Source organism: Channa argus, chromosome 3 (genome assembly GCF_033026475.1).
Source record: "Channa argus isolate prfri chromosome 3, Channa argus male v1.0, whole genome shotgun sequence".
Lineage (NCBI taxonomy): Eukaryota > Metazoa > Chordata > Actinopteri > Anabantiformes > Channidae > Channa > Channa argus.
In genome coordinates this window covers 29,056,366-29,071,136 of record NC_090199.1, presented here as the reverse complement: position 1 = coordinate 29,071,136, position 14,771 = coordinate 29,056,366, and the positions used below count along the sequence as shown (strand labels likewise).

General features: G+C 38.6%; 1 protein-coding gene across 13 annotated transcripts in view; it reads left to right on the top strand.

Moving 5' to 3' along the window:
* LOC137124082 (teneurin-3) overlaps nt 1-14,771 on the top strand; it is a 379,316-nt gene that overhangs the window by 269,115 nt on the left and 95,430 nt on the right. For all 13 annotated transcript variants that reach the window (XM_067498733.1, XM_067498732.1, XM_067498734.1 and 10 more), the window contains 2 exons: nt 8,411-8,584; nt 9,857-9,921. In XM_067498733.1, coding sequence (XP_067354834.1) covers nt 8,411-8,584; nt 9,857-9,921 — 239 coding nt within the window. The remainder of the gene's footprint in view (nt 1-8,410; nt 8,585-9,856; nt 9,922-14,771) is intronic.

Below are 14,771 nucleotides of genomic sequence, written 5' to 3'. Positions count from 1 at the left end.
GAGAAGAAACAACATTTTGATGACAACTTTTTTTTCGTTTCTGGCTGATTTCTGACTTTGGGAAACCCCTTGCTTATCTTATAATAATTTGCTTGAGATGGTTTTGTTAACATCTTTAAGATTCCAAAAAAATTAAATTTTGGAGTAACCCAAAACAGCAGATTTCCATTGTATATCCAGGAATATAAATTTTTAAGTTTTCAGGTTTGTGGTAAAGCAGCAGATGCTTGCTGCATATTGCATTTAGTAAACACAAATCGAGTAGGTGTTTGTATGATTTTAGACATGAAGAGAGAAGCAAGTAAATTTAGAATTTTAAATAAAATGTTGCCACATGCTGTAAAGAGCTGTGCGTGTGTGCGTGCGTGTGTGTGTGTGTGTGTGTGTGTGTGCGTGTGTGTGTTGGGGGGTATGGAAAAAGCTGATGTTCATTGGCTGTTGTTCTGTTAGAATGTTAGACATGCCAGTTAAAGTACTTACTAACTTTGCAATCCACATATTAGTCCCAGTAATTTTCTTTCTGAGGATCTGTAACTTTTCCGTGTCAACATAATTCTGAGGTACCAACCTCTGCCTGCATATTTCATGCATCACTTGTATTCTCAAAACCACCTAAAGACCTAAGTGTCAAAAGTTACTTTTATTACCCAGTTAGTTATGGTTTCATGTTTGACAATAAACGACTCTTGGCTGTAACACTTGGGTTGCAGGAACTTTGTATTCCTACAACTCCAATTTTACTTGCTCCCCCAATGATTGATTTACACCTAAAGACTAGATTATGTAGTTTGCAGCCCCAGAATGTGTTTCTGATCTGTCCTATGTCCCCATGACTCACATTTACTGCCAACCGTGATTGGATTTATTGGGGTGACTGTGGAGCAGAAAGAGCGGTTGTCCACAAATCTCACAGTTGTTGGTTCAATCCCCAGCTCCTCCAGTCACATGTAGGCATTTATTTTTCAAGTGTCCTTGAGCCCCAACTTAGTTGATCCTGTGAGCGTTGGCCAGCTGCATAGCAGCTCGCCCATAGGTGTGTGTGTGTGTGTATGAGTGTGTGTGTGATTGTGAGGACAAATGGGTGAATAAGAAGCAGTGTAAAGCGCTTTGAGTGCCAATAGGTAGAAGAGCGCTATATAAGTGCAGACCATTTACCATTGATGTGACTGTGACTTGCAGCGCAGTGATAAAAATCCGAGGACTAATGATCTTTAATTAGAGTTACTGCTGCTGATTTACCCGTTTTTTAAGTTTCAGGCAAAACAATTGTATAAAAAACACACTCCAAGATTTAAATTATATTTTTGAGTGAGATATGTCAACTGGCCCTAGTACTAGTAAAAATAACAGCAAATTAAATGCAACAATATGTTGTTAAGTTAATGCAACTCCACTTGATTAATTAAATGCGGCCTCATAGAGTTATGTTCAATTAACTTGGCGCTATTATGTTCAATGTACTTAAGGAATGTTGCATTAACCTGACACATTTGTGTCACAATTTAAAGTGCAAAACAAATTACCAATATTTGCTTTTTAAAATACATAAACATTTTCTTGCATTTAGCAAGTAACATTTCTGTTCTTGTGATTAATAAGTGTATGGCAGAGGATTCAATGTAATTCCGATATATTTTGCAAGGCACATGTAGCACAGCTTTTGAAAATGACATCTTTGCCATGCGCATGTGTGACCAAAAATACGGAAAGCGTGTTGGGACACTCTTAACTTGGTCCAAGGCCTTCAGTGCATTTTAAATGAGTGAGTTATGTTGATTTAAATTAGCTGTATTTTCTAACTTTGTATATTTATGAGCCAACCAGGGTTTCCTCTGTTTTTTTATGTTTTTGTTTTAGGTTTTGGGTGTTGTGTTAACTGTACTGTTATGTGTTGTGTTATGTTTATGTGTAGTGATGATGTCACTAGTTACACCATATAGCTTTGATAGTTACCTTTTAAATATGTTGTCCAGTGGTCAAGGGTTCAATGCCTGGCAAAGGTTTTGTTACAAGAGATGCTATTCAGCTCAGCTACTGAGGGGAGCAGACGTGACACGGTAACTGGAGCAGTTATGTTCAATGTTTGTCATACAATGACCCCCGGAGTGAAGTATTTGCTGGATGTCAGATTCGAGTAAGATCGCCTCTACAGTATATAATAAAAATCTAGTTAAGCTGTCTTATTTATGTCACTAACATTTTTATTATTTCACAGTTTCACCACAAATCCACCATGTAAACAAACAACATCCATAGTTAATTTTCCTGATTGCAAGGTATCTTACTTATATTAAAAAAAATTTAATTTATCTGTACTATTTGCTTAATATGCCTTATACATTGTAAATACATGTTTAATCAAGTTGTTTGTAAGAACAATGTATTTAATGAAAGGTTATGGTCAAAGTTTATGTTTCAGAGTAAGTAAACAAAATGCATGTAGTGAGTCGTTTGCCTCAATTAAGCAAAACTTTGAACGTATCTGTCCTAAAATTTCAACATTTTAAATCTGAGAAACAGTCACATTTTAAACATAACTGTAACATATTTTAATACCACACCAATATGTTTGTTATCATATATAACTTGACTGCCTCACCTGATTTTACATGCACTTGGAAAGAAAGTTGGCTACTGTGTATACATGCAGCAGTTGAGTAATCTGATTTATTTCCCACCTAAGATTAATTTTGGAAGCCATAGATTTTAGCTATCATAGTTAATTCCTAGTTCTACCATGGAACCAGACAATGCTTCTTTGTACAGTCCAGTTTAAGCCAACTTACTGCAAGAATGTACCCAGTATTTAAGTTGTTTAGTGACAACTGTCAATAAGGAGTTTTTCATTATAGGCTAAATTATGAACTCTATGAACTATTATTCAAGATTCAGAGATTCAAAGTGTTTATTGTCATATGCACAGATAGAACGCATGTTTCCCTGTACAATGAAATTCTTACTTTGCCCTCCACTCTAAATTTCACACAGTAAGTAAAATGAGAATTGACAAAAAAATAAAAATGAAATAAAATACAAATAAAGTAAAAATAAGAGCAAACAAAATAAGAGCAATTGGGTGTAGCCATTATCAGTAACTATGCAAAAAAAAGTAATTTTCCTTGGATTGTTACCAACATAAACCCTAGATGGCTACAATTGTAAGTGAGTAATAAAGCGGTAGAGCATTGGGTTGGAAAGCAGAAGTCTGCGGGTTAGAATCCCACTACAACAGGTTTGGCCCAGCCCAGCCACCAAGGGCGTCCTTGGCTTGTGTAGCGAACCCTAAAGGGACAAGCTGATTCGAGCCCGCTGCCTTCTGCATCCCAACCCAATGCTCTACCACTGAGGCCCCAGGCCCCCTGAGATGTACGTATAATATTTCCAAAATATCAAGTAATTTACTTTATTTATTTATTTATTTATTTTTGGTAAAACCGTATCAAATGTGTATCGGCAGCATATGGTAAATGTTTTGCACTTATATAGCGCTTTTCTACCTGTTGGTACTTAAACGGCTTTACACTGCTTCTAATTCACCCATTCACACTCACAAACACACACAAACACTCACACACTGATAGTGGAGATGCTATGCAGCTGGCCAACACCCACCGGGAGTTCAGTGTCTTGCTCATGGACACTTCGACATGTGACCGGAGGAGCCGAGGAACAAACCAATAATTGTAGGATTGGTGGACGATCGCTCTACCTCCTATTCCACACTCGCCCAAATCACAGTTGCATATCTCAGTTGCAATGAGACAGAGCTGACGGACTGATGTGGAAGTTGAAAGCTAAAGCTATATTCTAACTTAACCAACAACAGAATAGCTGCTGTCTGAGTCGCATTTGTATGGATCGTATCGATGAAATGCACCTCGATGTTCGTGGCCAGTACAAATGCATAGTAATTGTGACAATAAAGACAAGATTACCAAAAGTGTACAGCACATTATGTATTGTAGGCAACAACTGGGCCTTTGCCACTCATACTGTATCTACCCTTCTGCCCACCTACACAAAAGGAGGAAGAGCAGACACTAAGGGAATCTTGTAATTAAATGCACTGCTCAATTTAAACATTGATCATCTGTGATCAGTGTTGTCAGGTAAATTATTTCCTGCTAATCTTTAACCCGGTTTATCCAGTCAGGGACACAGGTGATCCACACAATATACCTGCACAGATTCAGTGAAGACATCTCAAGGCAGTTTAAATAAAGTCCAAACTACACAAGTATGTAGAGGCAACCCAACAAATCCCCCTTGAGTTAGCCCTAGGAAGCAGTGGAGAGGAGAAACTCCCTTTAATGGAAGAATCCTTCAGCAGAATATGGCTAAGGTCGGGCGGCTTTAACTAAGCTTTTTGAAAAAGGAAGGTTTTAACTCTAGTCTGAAAAGTAGAGAGGGTGTCTGCCCCCTGAATTTGGATTGGGAGCCAGTTCCACAGGAAAGGAGCTTGATAGCTTAAAGCTCTGCCTCCCATTCTACTTTTGGACACTCTGGCAACCACAAGTAGGCCTGCATCAAAGGGATCAAAGTGGCCTAATCAGACTATACAGTACTGCGAGGTATTTTAAATATGATTGAGCTTAACCATTAAGAGCTTTGTATGTAAGGAGGAGGGTTTTGAATTCTATTCTACTTTTTAATGGGAAGCCAATGGAGAAAACCTAATGAATGAGAAATATGATCTCTCTTGCAAATTTCAATCAGCACTCTTCCTGCGCATTTTGGATTATTTGAAGCCTTTTTAGAGCGTTATTAGGACACCCCAAAAGTAGGGAATTACAGTAGTCCAACCTAGAAGTAACAAACGCATGGACTAGTTTTTCAGCATTACTTTGAGTCAGAATGCTCCTAAACCTGTTCCACAGGTCGAAGATTTTATTTTTGAGGATCTATATGTGACATAAAGGACAAATTCTGGTCTAAGAAAACTCCAAGGCTCCTCACAGTAGTACTGCAGGCCAAAGTTATGTTCTTTAAAGTAACTATATCGTTAGACAGCAAATTTCTCATATTTTTAGGCCCAAGTAGAAGTAGGAAATTATAGGACATCCAAGCCTTTGTGTCTTAGGCTTGCCTGAAGTTTGACTAATGGGTTAGTATCTTCTGGTTTCACAGATAAATATAGCTGGGTATCATCTGCATAGCAATGGAAGTTTATGGAATGTTTCCTAATAAAGTTGCCTAGAGAAGACAAACAGAGTGAAGTGAAGTATTGGTCCTAACACAGAGCCGTGTGGAACTCCGTAACTAACTTTTGTTGCATATAGAAGATTCATCATTAACATGAAAAAAGTGAATTGCAGTGCGATCCCTTTAATCCCAAATCCATGTTCCATTATTTGGAATAAAATGTTGTGTTTAGTGGTGTCAAATGCGACACTAAGGGCTAGTAGGACGAGTATAGACAGAAGTCCATTATCTAAAGCCAAGAGAAGGCCATTGGTGACTTTCACTAATGCAGTTTCTATACTGTGATCTACTGACTGTACATTTTCAGACAGTTTATTTCTGTACAGGTGGTGCTTTTTAGAAATAAATGGGAGATTCAATATCAGCCTATAATTGGCTACATCGTCTGGATCAAGACAAAGTAAGCAGAGGTTTGATTACAGCAACTTTATAGGCCTTTGGTATATGTTTGTCATGGCTTGTTTTTAAAGATAGAGTGATCAAATCTAATATGAATGTGTCTATTAAAGGTAGAACATCTTTAAGCAGTTTGGTTGGGAAAGCATCTAAACGACATGTTAATTTTGAAGAAGCAATAGTTGAAGTTAGTGCAGTAGGATCTATGGGTATAGCAGACCCCAAGCAGGGATTGGGGTCTTATTTATGATTCTAGAGAATGAAGATCCATTTGTAATACTTGTGCGAAGGACCTGGTGACTTATTTTTATTTTTTTTTACCTAATGACTACAATTTTATTTGTAAAGAAAGTCATAAAGTCATTGCTGCACAGAGTTAATTGAATACTAGGCTCAACAGAACTATGGCTCTCAGTCAGCCTGGCTACAGAGCTGAAAAGAAACCTGGGGTTGTTCTTATTGTCCTCTATTAGTGCTATTAGTGCTATTAGTGCTATTTATGCTATTTTGGCATTACAGATGGCTTTTTTCTACATTATTAAACTGTTTTTCCAGGGTAAATGGGATTCTTCTAAATTAGTGGAACGCCACTTCCTTTTCTAACTTTAAGATGTGCATTTGTATTAAGCCTTAGTTTTACATCATTTTACATCAGCATTTCCTCTTATTATTTTGATTTGTTGTGTGATTATTTAACTGCAAAACAATGATATGTGCTTCTTGCCCTCACATACAAAATACAGAAATGTACTTGTCTCTGAGTGTATATTCGTCTCTTCTTTTTCTTCTCCTGCTCTCTCGTCTTTCCGGATTATTGTTCTTTCACTCATTTTGCCTCAAGGCAGGTATTAAATTAAGGCCCCTTGTTTTAATAGGTTGTAATTGTTAATCACACAGCCTTGTTATAGAATGCAGTCTAATAGTAATTACAGATGCTCATTAGCTGGGGTTCTGTCATTAATTAGACATTGTGACCTTGGTAGTTACTGCAGACATACAGTACATGTTACTGCTAGTGATTTTCTACACTATGGTGTAATACTGTAACAAACCATTAAAACAAGCAAGACAGCCTTTTTTGGTCAAATATGATTATTATTAAGTTTATTAAAGATGTGCTGAATTCAAATGTAAATATTGTAATATAATAATAAGCAATGGTTAGTATAGTTTTCTAAGGACAAAACCAATTCAGTGTTTCTGAAATAAATTATTGTAGATTCCAGAATATGGAGAAATATTTTATATTCAGGGCTCGATATAATTTTTTTGTCACCATTAGTGTTTTATAAAGTTACTAGCCACTCAGCATTTTCACAGGCCACAATTTTGAGATACTGTGAAATTTTATAAAAATAGACAATCCCAACCACAAAGCAGACCTCATTCTCCTGTTAACTTGTGCACATCCATGCAGTACAATAATGTAGGGGTGGTGGGGGTGGCAATGATCCTGATCTGCCTGAATACATTGCACAGCAGCCATATTCTGATAAGACACAGATGAGTTACATTTTGTAGTGTCCCTGAACACACCTCACCTGCAGACGCTGCACAGTGTTTAATGTATCCTTACACAAAAGAAGTCGAAATGCACATCCACAAATCCACATTACAAGGTGTTTTTTACATATTATGACGCACATACAATGTTTTGTGAGGATCATTAGGTGAGTTAGACTTTTTAAAAAATGTTCAGAAAGAGTTACATGTTGTAGTTTTAGCATTCTGGGATATATCGAGGTCAGAGGTAAAACAATTTGATTCATTTGTAGTTTGTACATAAATCATATCCCCACAGACCTCGCTAAACATTACCTTTCTGTTCCCTGTGTACATTTGAACTATGTCCTCAACCTTGTCATGTTTTTAGAAATGTTGCGTTTGTAAAATGTGTTTTGCTCCTGTGTCATCTACAGTAAGTCACCCCATTGTGCTCCTGCCTACAGCACAACCTTAGGAAAACACTTAAGCCTGATTTCTACGAGTGTATGCATTAATTCATAGTGGTGAAGGAACCATAATGGTCTACATAAACACTGCAATTTTAACAGATACATTTCCAGTAACTGGAACCCATTTTCAGTAATTGCTGTTTGGGATCTTGGAAAACCAGGATTTATTATACTACTCAGGCTTTATCGTTGTTGCGTCTTCACTGGCTATCATACTACATTCATTAATGCAAATGTGGAGATCTTACATTGAACAAGCCCTAAATGTAAATGGTAATATGGAAATGATCAATTAACACAATTTATATGTAATGAATCATTACCAGGACAAATCACTTGGAGTTGCAGTGTTTACCACAGAATTTGATTATACTTATGGCTCACCGAGTGCATTGGTGGGTGGGTGTGTGTGTGTGTGAGAGAGAGAGAGACATCATCAACGTACTAATATAAATATTTTTGTGTTATGTGTTTGCATTCACGTATTAACAGCAGTACCACCTTATCGCTCAGCAGGTACTTGCTTCCGAAAGGCTACTCAATGTTACTGCTACTGATTCAGAATTAGTCCTCTAGTTATTTGATTGCATATGTCACCTCAGACAAGTTTAAAAAAATGCATGGTCAAATATACTTGGTTGGCAGTAAAAATACTTGGTGTATTGTGTGTGTGGAAAACGCTGAGATGGTCAACGTTCAAATGATTTTCTAAGTGATATAAACTAAACAATAAGAGCGGGGGGGGGGGGGGGGGGGAAGAGGTGATGACAGTGTGTAAAAGTTACTGAAATAATGATGCTTTGTGTACTCTATGTAAACACAGCCAATTTGTCTCTGCCTCTGCTTTCACCTTCCAGGCACTTTCTCTTTAAGACAGGCACAGGCACCACTCCCCTCTTCTCCACGGCAACTCCCGGCTACACTATGGCTACCGGCTCAGTGTATTCTCCACCCACCAGGCCATTGCCAAGGAATACTCTATCCCGCTCTGCCTTCAAGTTTAAGAAAACCTCCAAGTACTGCTCATGGAGGTGAGATGAAATGAGTAGCCAAACCACCCACTCTTCCTTTTTTTTTCCTTCCTTTTTGCCCAGCATCACCTAAAACTTTGTTTTGCACACTCTCTCTGGTAATTTGGAAATCTTGAAAACGTAGCACGAGTAGAATACCAGACGTACAGGTATGGAATCCTACCCCTGACTTTGAATGGACTTTAAACTTGCCAGAGAGACTTACACTTGCAAAAACAGCAATGGCACTGTTTGCAAATTTTAGTTTTTCTGCATAAATTGTTCATAAAATGTGATCTGATCTTTACCAAAGTCACAAAAATCAACAAACAACATTTCTAAGCTGATAAGAACAGAAACAGTCAGAATATTTCTTGTATTTTGTGAACACACCCATAAAAACATACAAAGGGATGGTAAAAAATTTTGAAATTGAGATGGTTTGATTGTCCGAAACACGATGCTGAATTACGTAAAAAGAAGCCTAGACTAATATCTAGAGACTGGAGGGATGATTGGAGTTTCTCAAAATCTCTGTTTATATAACCATATGTAACACATTGCATGTCATACATGGCAGGACATCACAGAGCCATGCTCTCCAAAAACAACATTACATCATGTCCCAAATTTGCCAAAGACCACCTTAAAATTCCAACACTACTTGTCTTGTGCTAGCATGCTGGAGCTCAAAATAAGCTGGGTGATGCAGCAGGACAATGACCCCAAACATGAAAGTAAATCTAGCAAAGTGTGTGTCTCACGGACACTCAGGGCCCAGACCTCAACCCAACAGAGATGCTGTGGTATGACCTCATGAGAGTACAGATGTCACACCAGATGTCTTAAGAATATGGCAGAGTTGAAGCAGTTCTGTATAAAAGAACGTAATGCAGGCCTAGTCCACTGCTATAAAAGGGCTTTTCTCAGATTATCCCTGCCAAAGGTGTTGCCATTACTTTTCCCATCATTACATTGCATGATTATTTGCTGTGTTTAATAAAGCCATGAAAGATCATGACTGACAATCATGACAATTTATGCCTTTAAGCATTTGGCTACAGATGATAATAACAGAAATGTGATATTTCCTAAGCTCTACTTATTTAGACATTTAAGACTAAAATACAATTGATGGCAAAGAAGCTGTCATGTACACATCAGAGATATTTGCAAACAGACTGTATTTTTAAAGCTGATCATTAATAAAGAAACAATTGCAAAAATGTTTTGTGTTGTAAAGACTGAAAAGTCCAGAAAAAAATGTTGGTAACACTGCAACACTTTTTACAGGTGTACAGCCCTCAGCGCAGTAGGACTATCTGTGCTGCTCTCCTTCCTGCTCTGCTATTGCATAGGTAAGAAACAGTATGTCTACTTCTCTATTTGTTCCTCTCTCTTTTACTCACACATATACACACTAACAAACATTTAAAAATCAGTGTTGTGCATATGTGCACACACATTAGTCTGAAGGTGGTAGTCTAGTTTGAACAAGGAACATGTTACAAATTAGACTTTTTTTAGTCTTTCCCATGATTTTTGCATAGTTACAGCTATTTCGTATCTTCTAAACTTGTCCATCTCTGGCTTTGTCTGTTTTAGCTGGACTTGTCCTCTTGCTGGTGCGTACGTGGTATGAGCTAATCAGATAACCAGCCTGCCTGAGTTTTCTTTCTCCGAGTCTTTTTCCTCTTTCTTAGGTGACGTGTAGTGTAATATGGACATGGTTTTTGTTAATGGATATGGTTTTAATTAAAGACAGCGAAATATCAATGTAGGAACTTTGTACTAAGATACCTGCATAAAGGTGTGTTTTTTCATTAGCATATTACATTGCATTATTAATAAGCACCTACTTAAAATGGCTAGAAGTGGCCCTTTACATTTACACCCAGCCAATGAGAAAATTAACTAATAAATGATGCATATTCTTTACCAAAATATGATGGCTGCTGGAGTTATATATAGAGTAGGACAGTGGTTATATAGATACCTGTACTGTAAAGTGGAATGTGGTCACGATGCAAAGTAGCAAATCCACCATGAATCAGTCCTGTAATTGTTCCCTTTTTGTCCATGTGTTTATGTTTATGTTTATGTATATTTATGCTTAGAGTATCTTATTTTTAAAGTCAACTAGAGCTATAGAGCACTTAGGTTACTAAAATAATGTCTTTATACGGGACCTGGCATTTCAATTTAACTCAACTTTATTTATTTAGTGCCGATTCACAAGAGAGTCCCCTCAAGGCACTTTACTTAATAAAGTCAAGAATATACAGATATGTGGAGAAAACCCAACAGACAATGATGAGAGGAGAAAACTCACTTCAAAAGAAGAAACCTCTAGCAGAACCAGGCTCAGGCCATAATCAGGCCACGGTATCTGCAAAGTGGAGAGAGCAACGAGCAACAAAAGGCAACAACAAAAAATTGGGCAGGTTGGTAAGACCAGTAGCTGCACACTGGAAACTCACAGCCCCAAAGCTGGGGACTCCTGCAAAGAGATAGTGAAAGAGACAGAAAGCGAGAAAGATAACTTTGGCAGGAAGAAGACACAAAGTTGTCATGCAGTGATGACATATAAATGCAGGGTGAGTAGAGAGAAAAGGCAGGAAGGGAGGAGCTCAGCATCTGGGTGGTGGTGGTGGGAGCCTATATCAGCTTAACTAAGAGCTGGCAGAGTGTCAGCAGTAGAAACTTCGGTTATTTCTGCTTATGGAGTAGCAACACTGTGTTAGTAAAACATTACTCTTAACTGTTTGTTTTCAAGGCACCCAGTGACTCTTGTTACTGTATGAAGCAGCAGCATGTAGATGGCATGATCCTCCCAGACATTGTGTACATTGGGGAAAGGAGGGGGCTCAGATGGTTGCAATCTACAATCTCACCATTAGGTGCCACTAAATCTCACACACTGCCACCTTAAAGTTAGCAGTGTTAAGAACTTATTATTCCAGTGTTTTTTTCCCTATGGAGACAAATTACAACTTTGTAACTACATTTGATGGCGGAAATATTTGATATAATAATAATAATAATAATACTGACACAACTACAATACACAACTAACCGAACGCCCTGCAGGGTCAGGGAATGCCTCATTAGGTAAGTAGAATAGGGGGAGTTAATGACCGTCTACACCTCAAGTAAACTTATTATTTACGAGTCACATTACTTTAGTTGCAAATGAATATGTTCAGTTAAGCATTCGCCTAGAAAATGGGTATATAATGAATGTTGCCTTTGTAGCATCCATGTACAACACTGGTTATGCAACAGATTTAAGTGCACTAATCTTCTGAGGTGATTTTGGAGGGAGAAATAAAATAGTTAATAGATTTTTTAACCAACCATAAAAGTATTGTTGACCTACTGTTTATGGTCAAAATCCTCCTTTTTGTTTCTGTGTCATCAATTTACCTCACCTGACATTGCACATCCTGAATTGTGACTAATGTACATGCACACATCACCGTGTCGATGTTGACATATATATAAGATATATTGTGCATCCCTAACTTACAGTAAACCCTGGTGGTATGCAGTGCAATAAATAAACAGTGATGACTAAATTCTAAGATACCAAATTAAGATGGATAATCAACGTTTGGATGCGACTGTGGCGCAGGAAGGTAGAGCGGTTGTCCACCAATCTCACAATTGTTGGTTCAATCCCCGGCTCCTCTGGTCACATGTCGAAGTGTCCTTGAGCAAGACACTGAACCCCAACTTAGTTGCTCCTGGTGAGTGTGGCCAGCTGCATAGCAGCTCCCCCATCGGTGTGTGAGTGTGTGTGTGATTGTGAGTGTGAATGGGTGAATAAGAAGCAGTGTAAAGTGCTTTGAGTGCCAATAGGTAGAAAAGCGCTATATAAGTGCAGACCATTTACCATGTGAGGACATGATGACATGAGTAACAATTAACAGTTCTAATTTTTTTTAGATACTACAAAGGAAACATGATTGTACAGCTTTAGTCTAGTTTAATTCCAGTCCCCCACCCTTTAAAAAAGGAAATGGAATTGTACATTTTATTGGCCACTGGGAGAAAAAAAAATCACTTTTGTTGCTTTTTAAGTAGGAGCATGTGGTAGTGATCAATCTCCGGGTGAATGACGGACTCATCCTCTAACGTGTAGGGCGTCGGACCCCAGAATCAAGCCAGTCTGATTAATTTGCCCCGTGTGTTTGTTGACTCCATCTCCATGTTGCTGCACCAGCAGACCATAGCATAAAACATGGGAAATCACTGTAGACCACTGTTCTGCTTGTTGTCAAGGTATTTCTGCACTACCCATTGCTGATTGCCTGAATCAGGTGTGTCCAGTCAATCAGAAGCTGGAAGATGCAATTTTGCTGTCTCCCCCCACTTCACCCTCATCTAAGATGGCATCTTCCAGCTTCTGATTGACTGGACACACCTGATCCAGATAATTAGAAGTGGATAGTGGAGAAATAGCTAAAAAACAGACAGCAGCTTTTGAATGTCTGGAGTGAGGAACTCTTGAATAGGAGATGGTCTTCACCAGCCTTCACTGACTGGTAAAACGTCTACAGTATGATACTGTAGACATTAGAAGACCAGAGCCTATTGTACAAGTAGAGATAAAGTCTCATAATGAAGGCAACATCCACACCTGATGCTTTACTTTATTTCACAGAAGCACTTTCAAATTCACAACCATACAGTATTTATAAAGAATTGAAAATGCTGGGGAATTGATAGAAAAATTAGTTGATATGACTTAGCGCTACTCTGGGTGTATCTGTAGTTACATCATCTTTATTTAGCTAGAATGTAACTTCCAGTCCATAATTTCCTAAAAAGGTTTTGTCAGAGAAAACCACTGTTGTATGACTGTTACCATGGCCATTAATCTTCTTACTTTATTACACAGACACACACATGGGCGCACGCTTGTGCACGCACACACGCACACAAACACGCACACCCTGGCTTCTGTCAATTGGCCAGCAGTCTCCCATGACCCTTTGCTCCTGTCCTCACCAGGAGAGGTTGTGGGTATTGGACTAGCACAGCATGGCTCTAATTTAATGAGGTAAAGATGTGTGTATGCGTGGGGAGTCTCTTTGTGTGTTTTTGTGTGTGTGTGTTTGTGTGAGAAAGAGAGAGAGTGTATGGTTTTCTCACTAATTGACACAACTCTCTCTAATATCTTCTGTCTCAGGAATCCTATCCAAACCCTCATCTTTTCTCCCATTTTGAACCAAAACAAAAGAGTTACAGCTTTTTATCTCTATGGCATCACTATGTGTTTTACCGTTAGGGGACATGTGCCTGTTGACATTGCATTTATCTGTGAAAGTGGTCATGTATTATTTATTATTTATGATTTGTTTTATTTTAGTGTCATAAGGTGCCATTTGTGCTTTTTCAAAGGCCTATTAGAAAAACTTATTAGTAATCACAGTTAGCCTTTGTTTTACTTGTTTTGGCTGGAATATTATGTGCTATTGTCGGCTTATCCCGTGAGTTCAGGGTCGCCACAGCAGATCATGGTCCACATGTTGATTTGGCACAGTTTTTATGCCCGATGCCCTTCCTGACGCAACACTTCCCAATTTCTGCAGGGCTTGGACTGGCACTGCAGGGCGGTCATGGGAATGGGCTGTTGGTGGTTCAGTGTCCTGCCCAGAGACACTTATCCATGTAGCCGGAACCGGGGATCAAACCACTGACCCTGTGGTTCTTAGCAACTGAGCTACGGCCGCCCCCTGGCCTTTAAAATTCCATACCAATAAATAAAAACATAGCAGGCTACACTGTATATACTGTACATAGTGTAGCTGTGCCTTCTAAAGGAAAGTAATCAAAACACAGCAAAACAAGCAGCAAATCTGAAACCGAGAGGCAAAAGAGAAAAACTGGTCCCCAGAAAACCTGCAGAGCTTTGCGATCTGGCCCAGAGCTTGAGCCAAGATATATCCTGGTATCTGATTACAAAATGAGGAGTGAGGTGGAAGTCATTTGATTGGGAGTGGAGGGAAAGTCTGAGGGCATCTGGTGGTCAGTGATCACTAGTCCGTGATGTTGATAACTGAGACCTGACCCAGCACAAAATCCAAGAGTCAAAACGCTCATATCAAACTTCCGTAAATACAGTCTTAAGAGGTCCAAGTAGGGTCCACTCGTATCACCACAGGTGGTTAGTTCATGCAGAAGGTAAACCTGTTTCCTCATT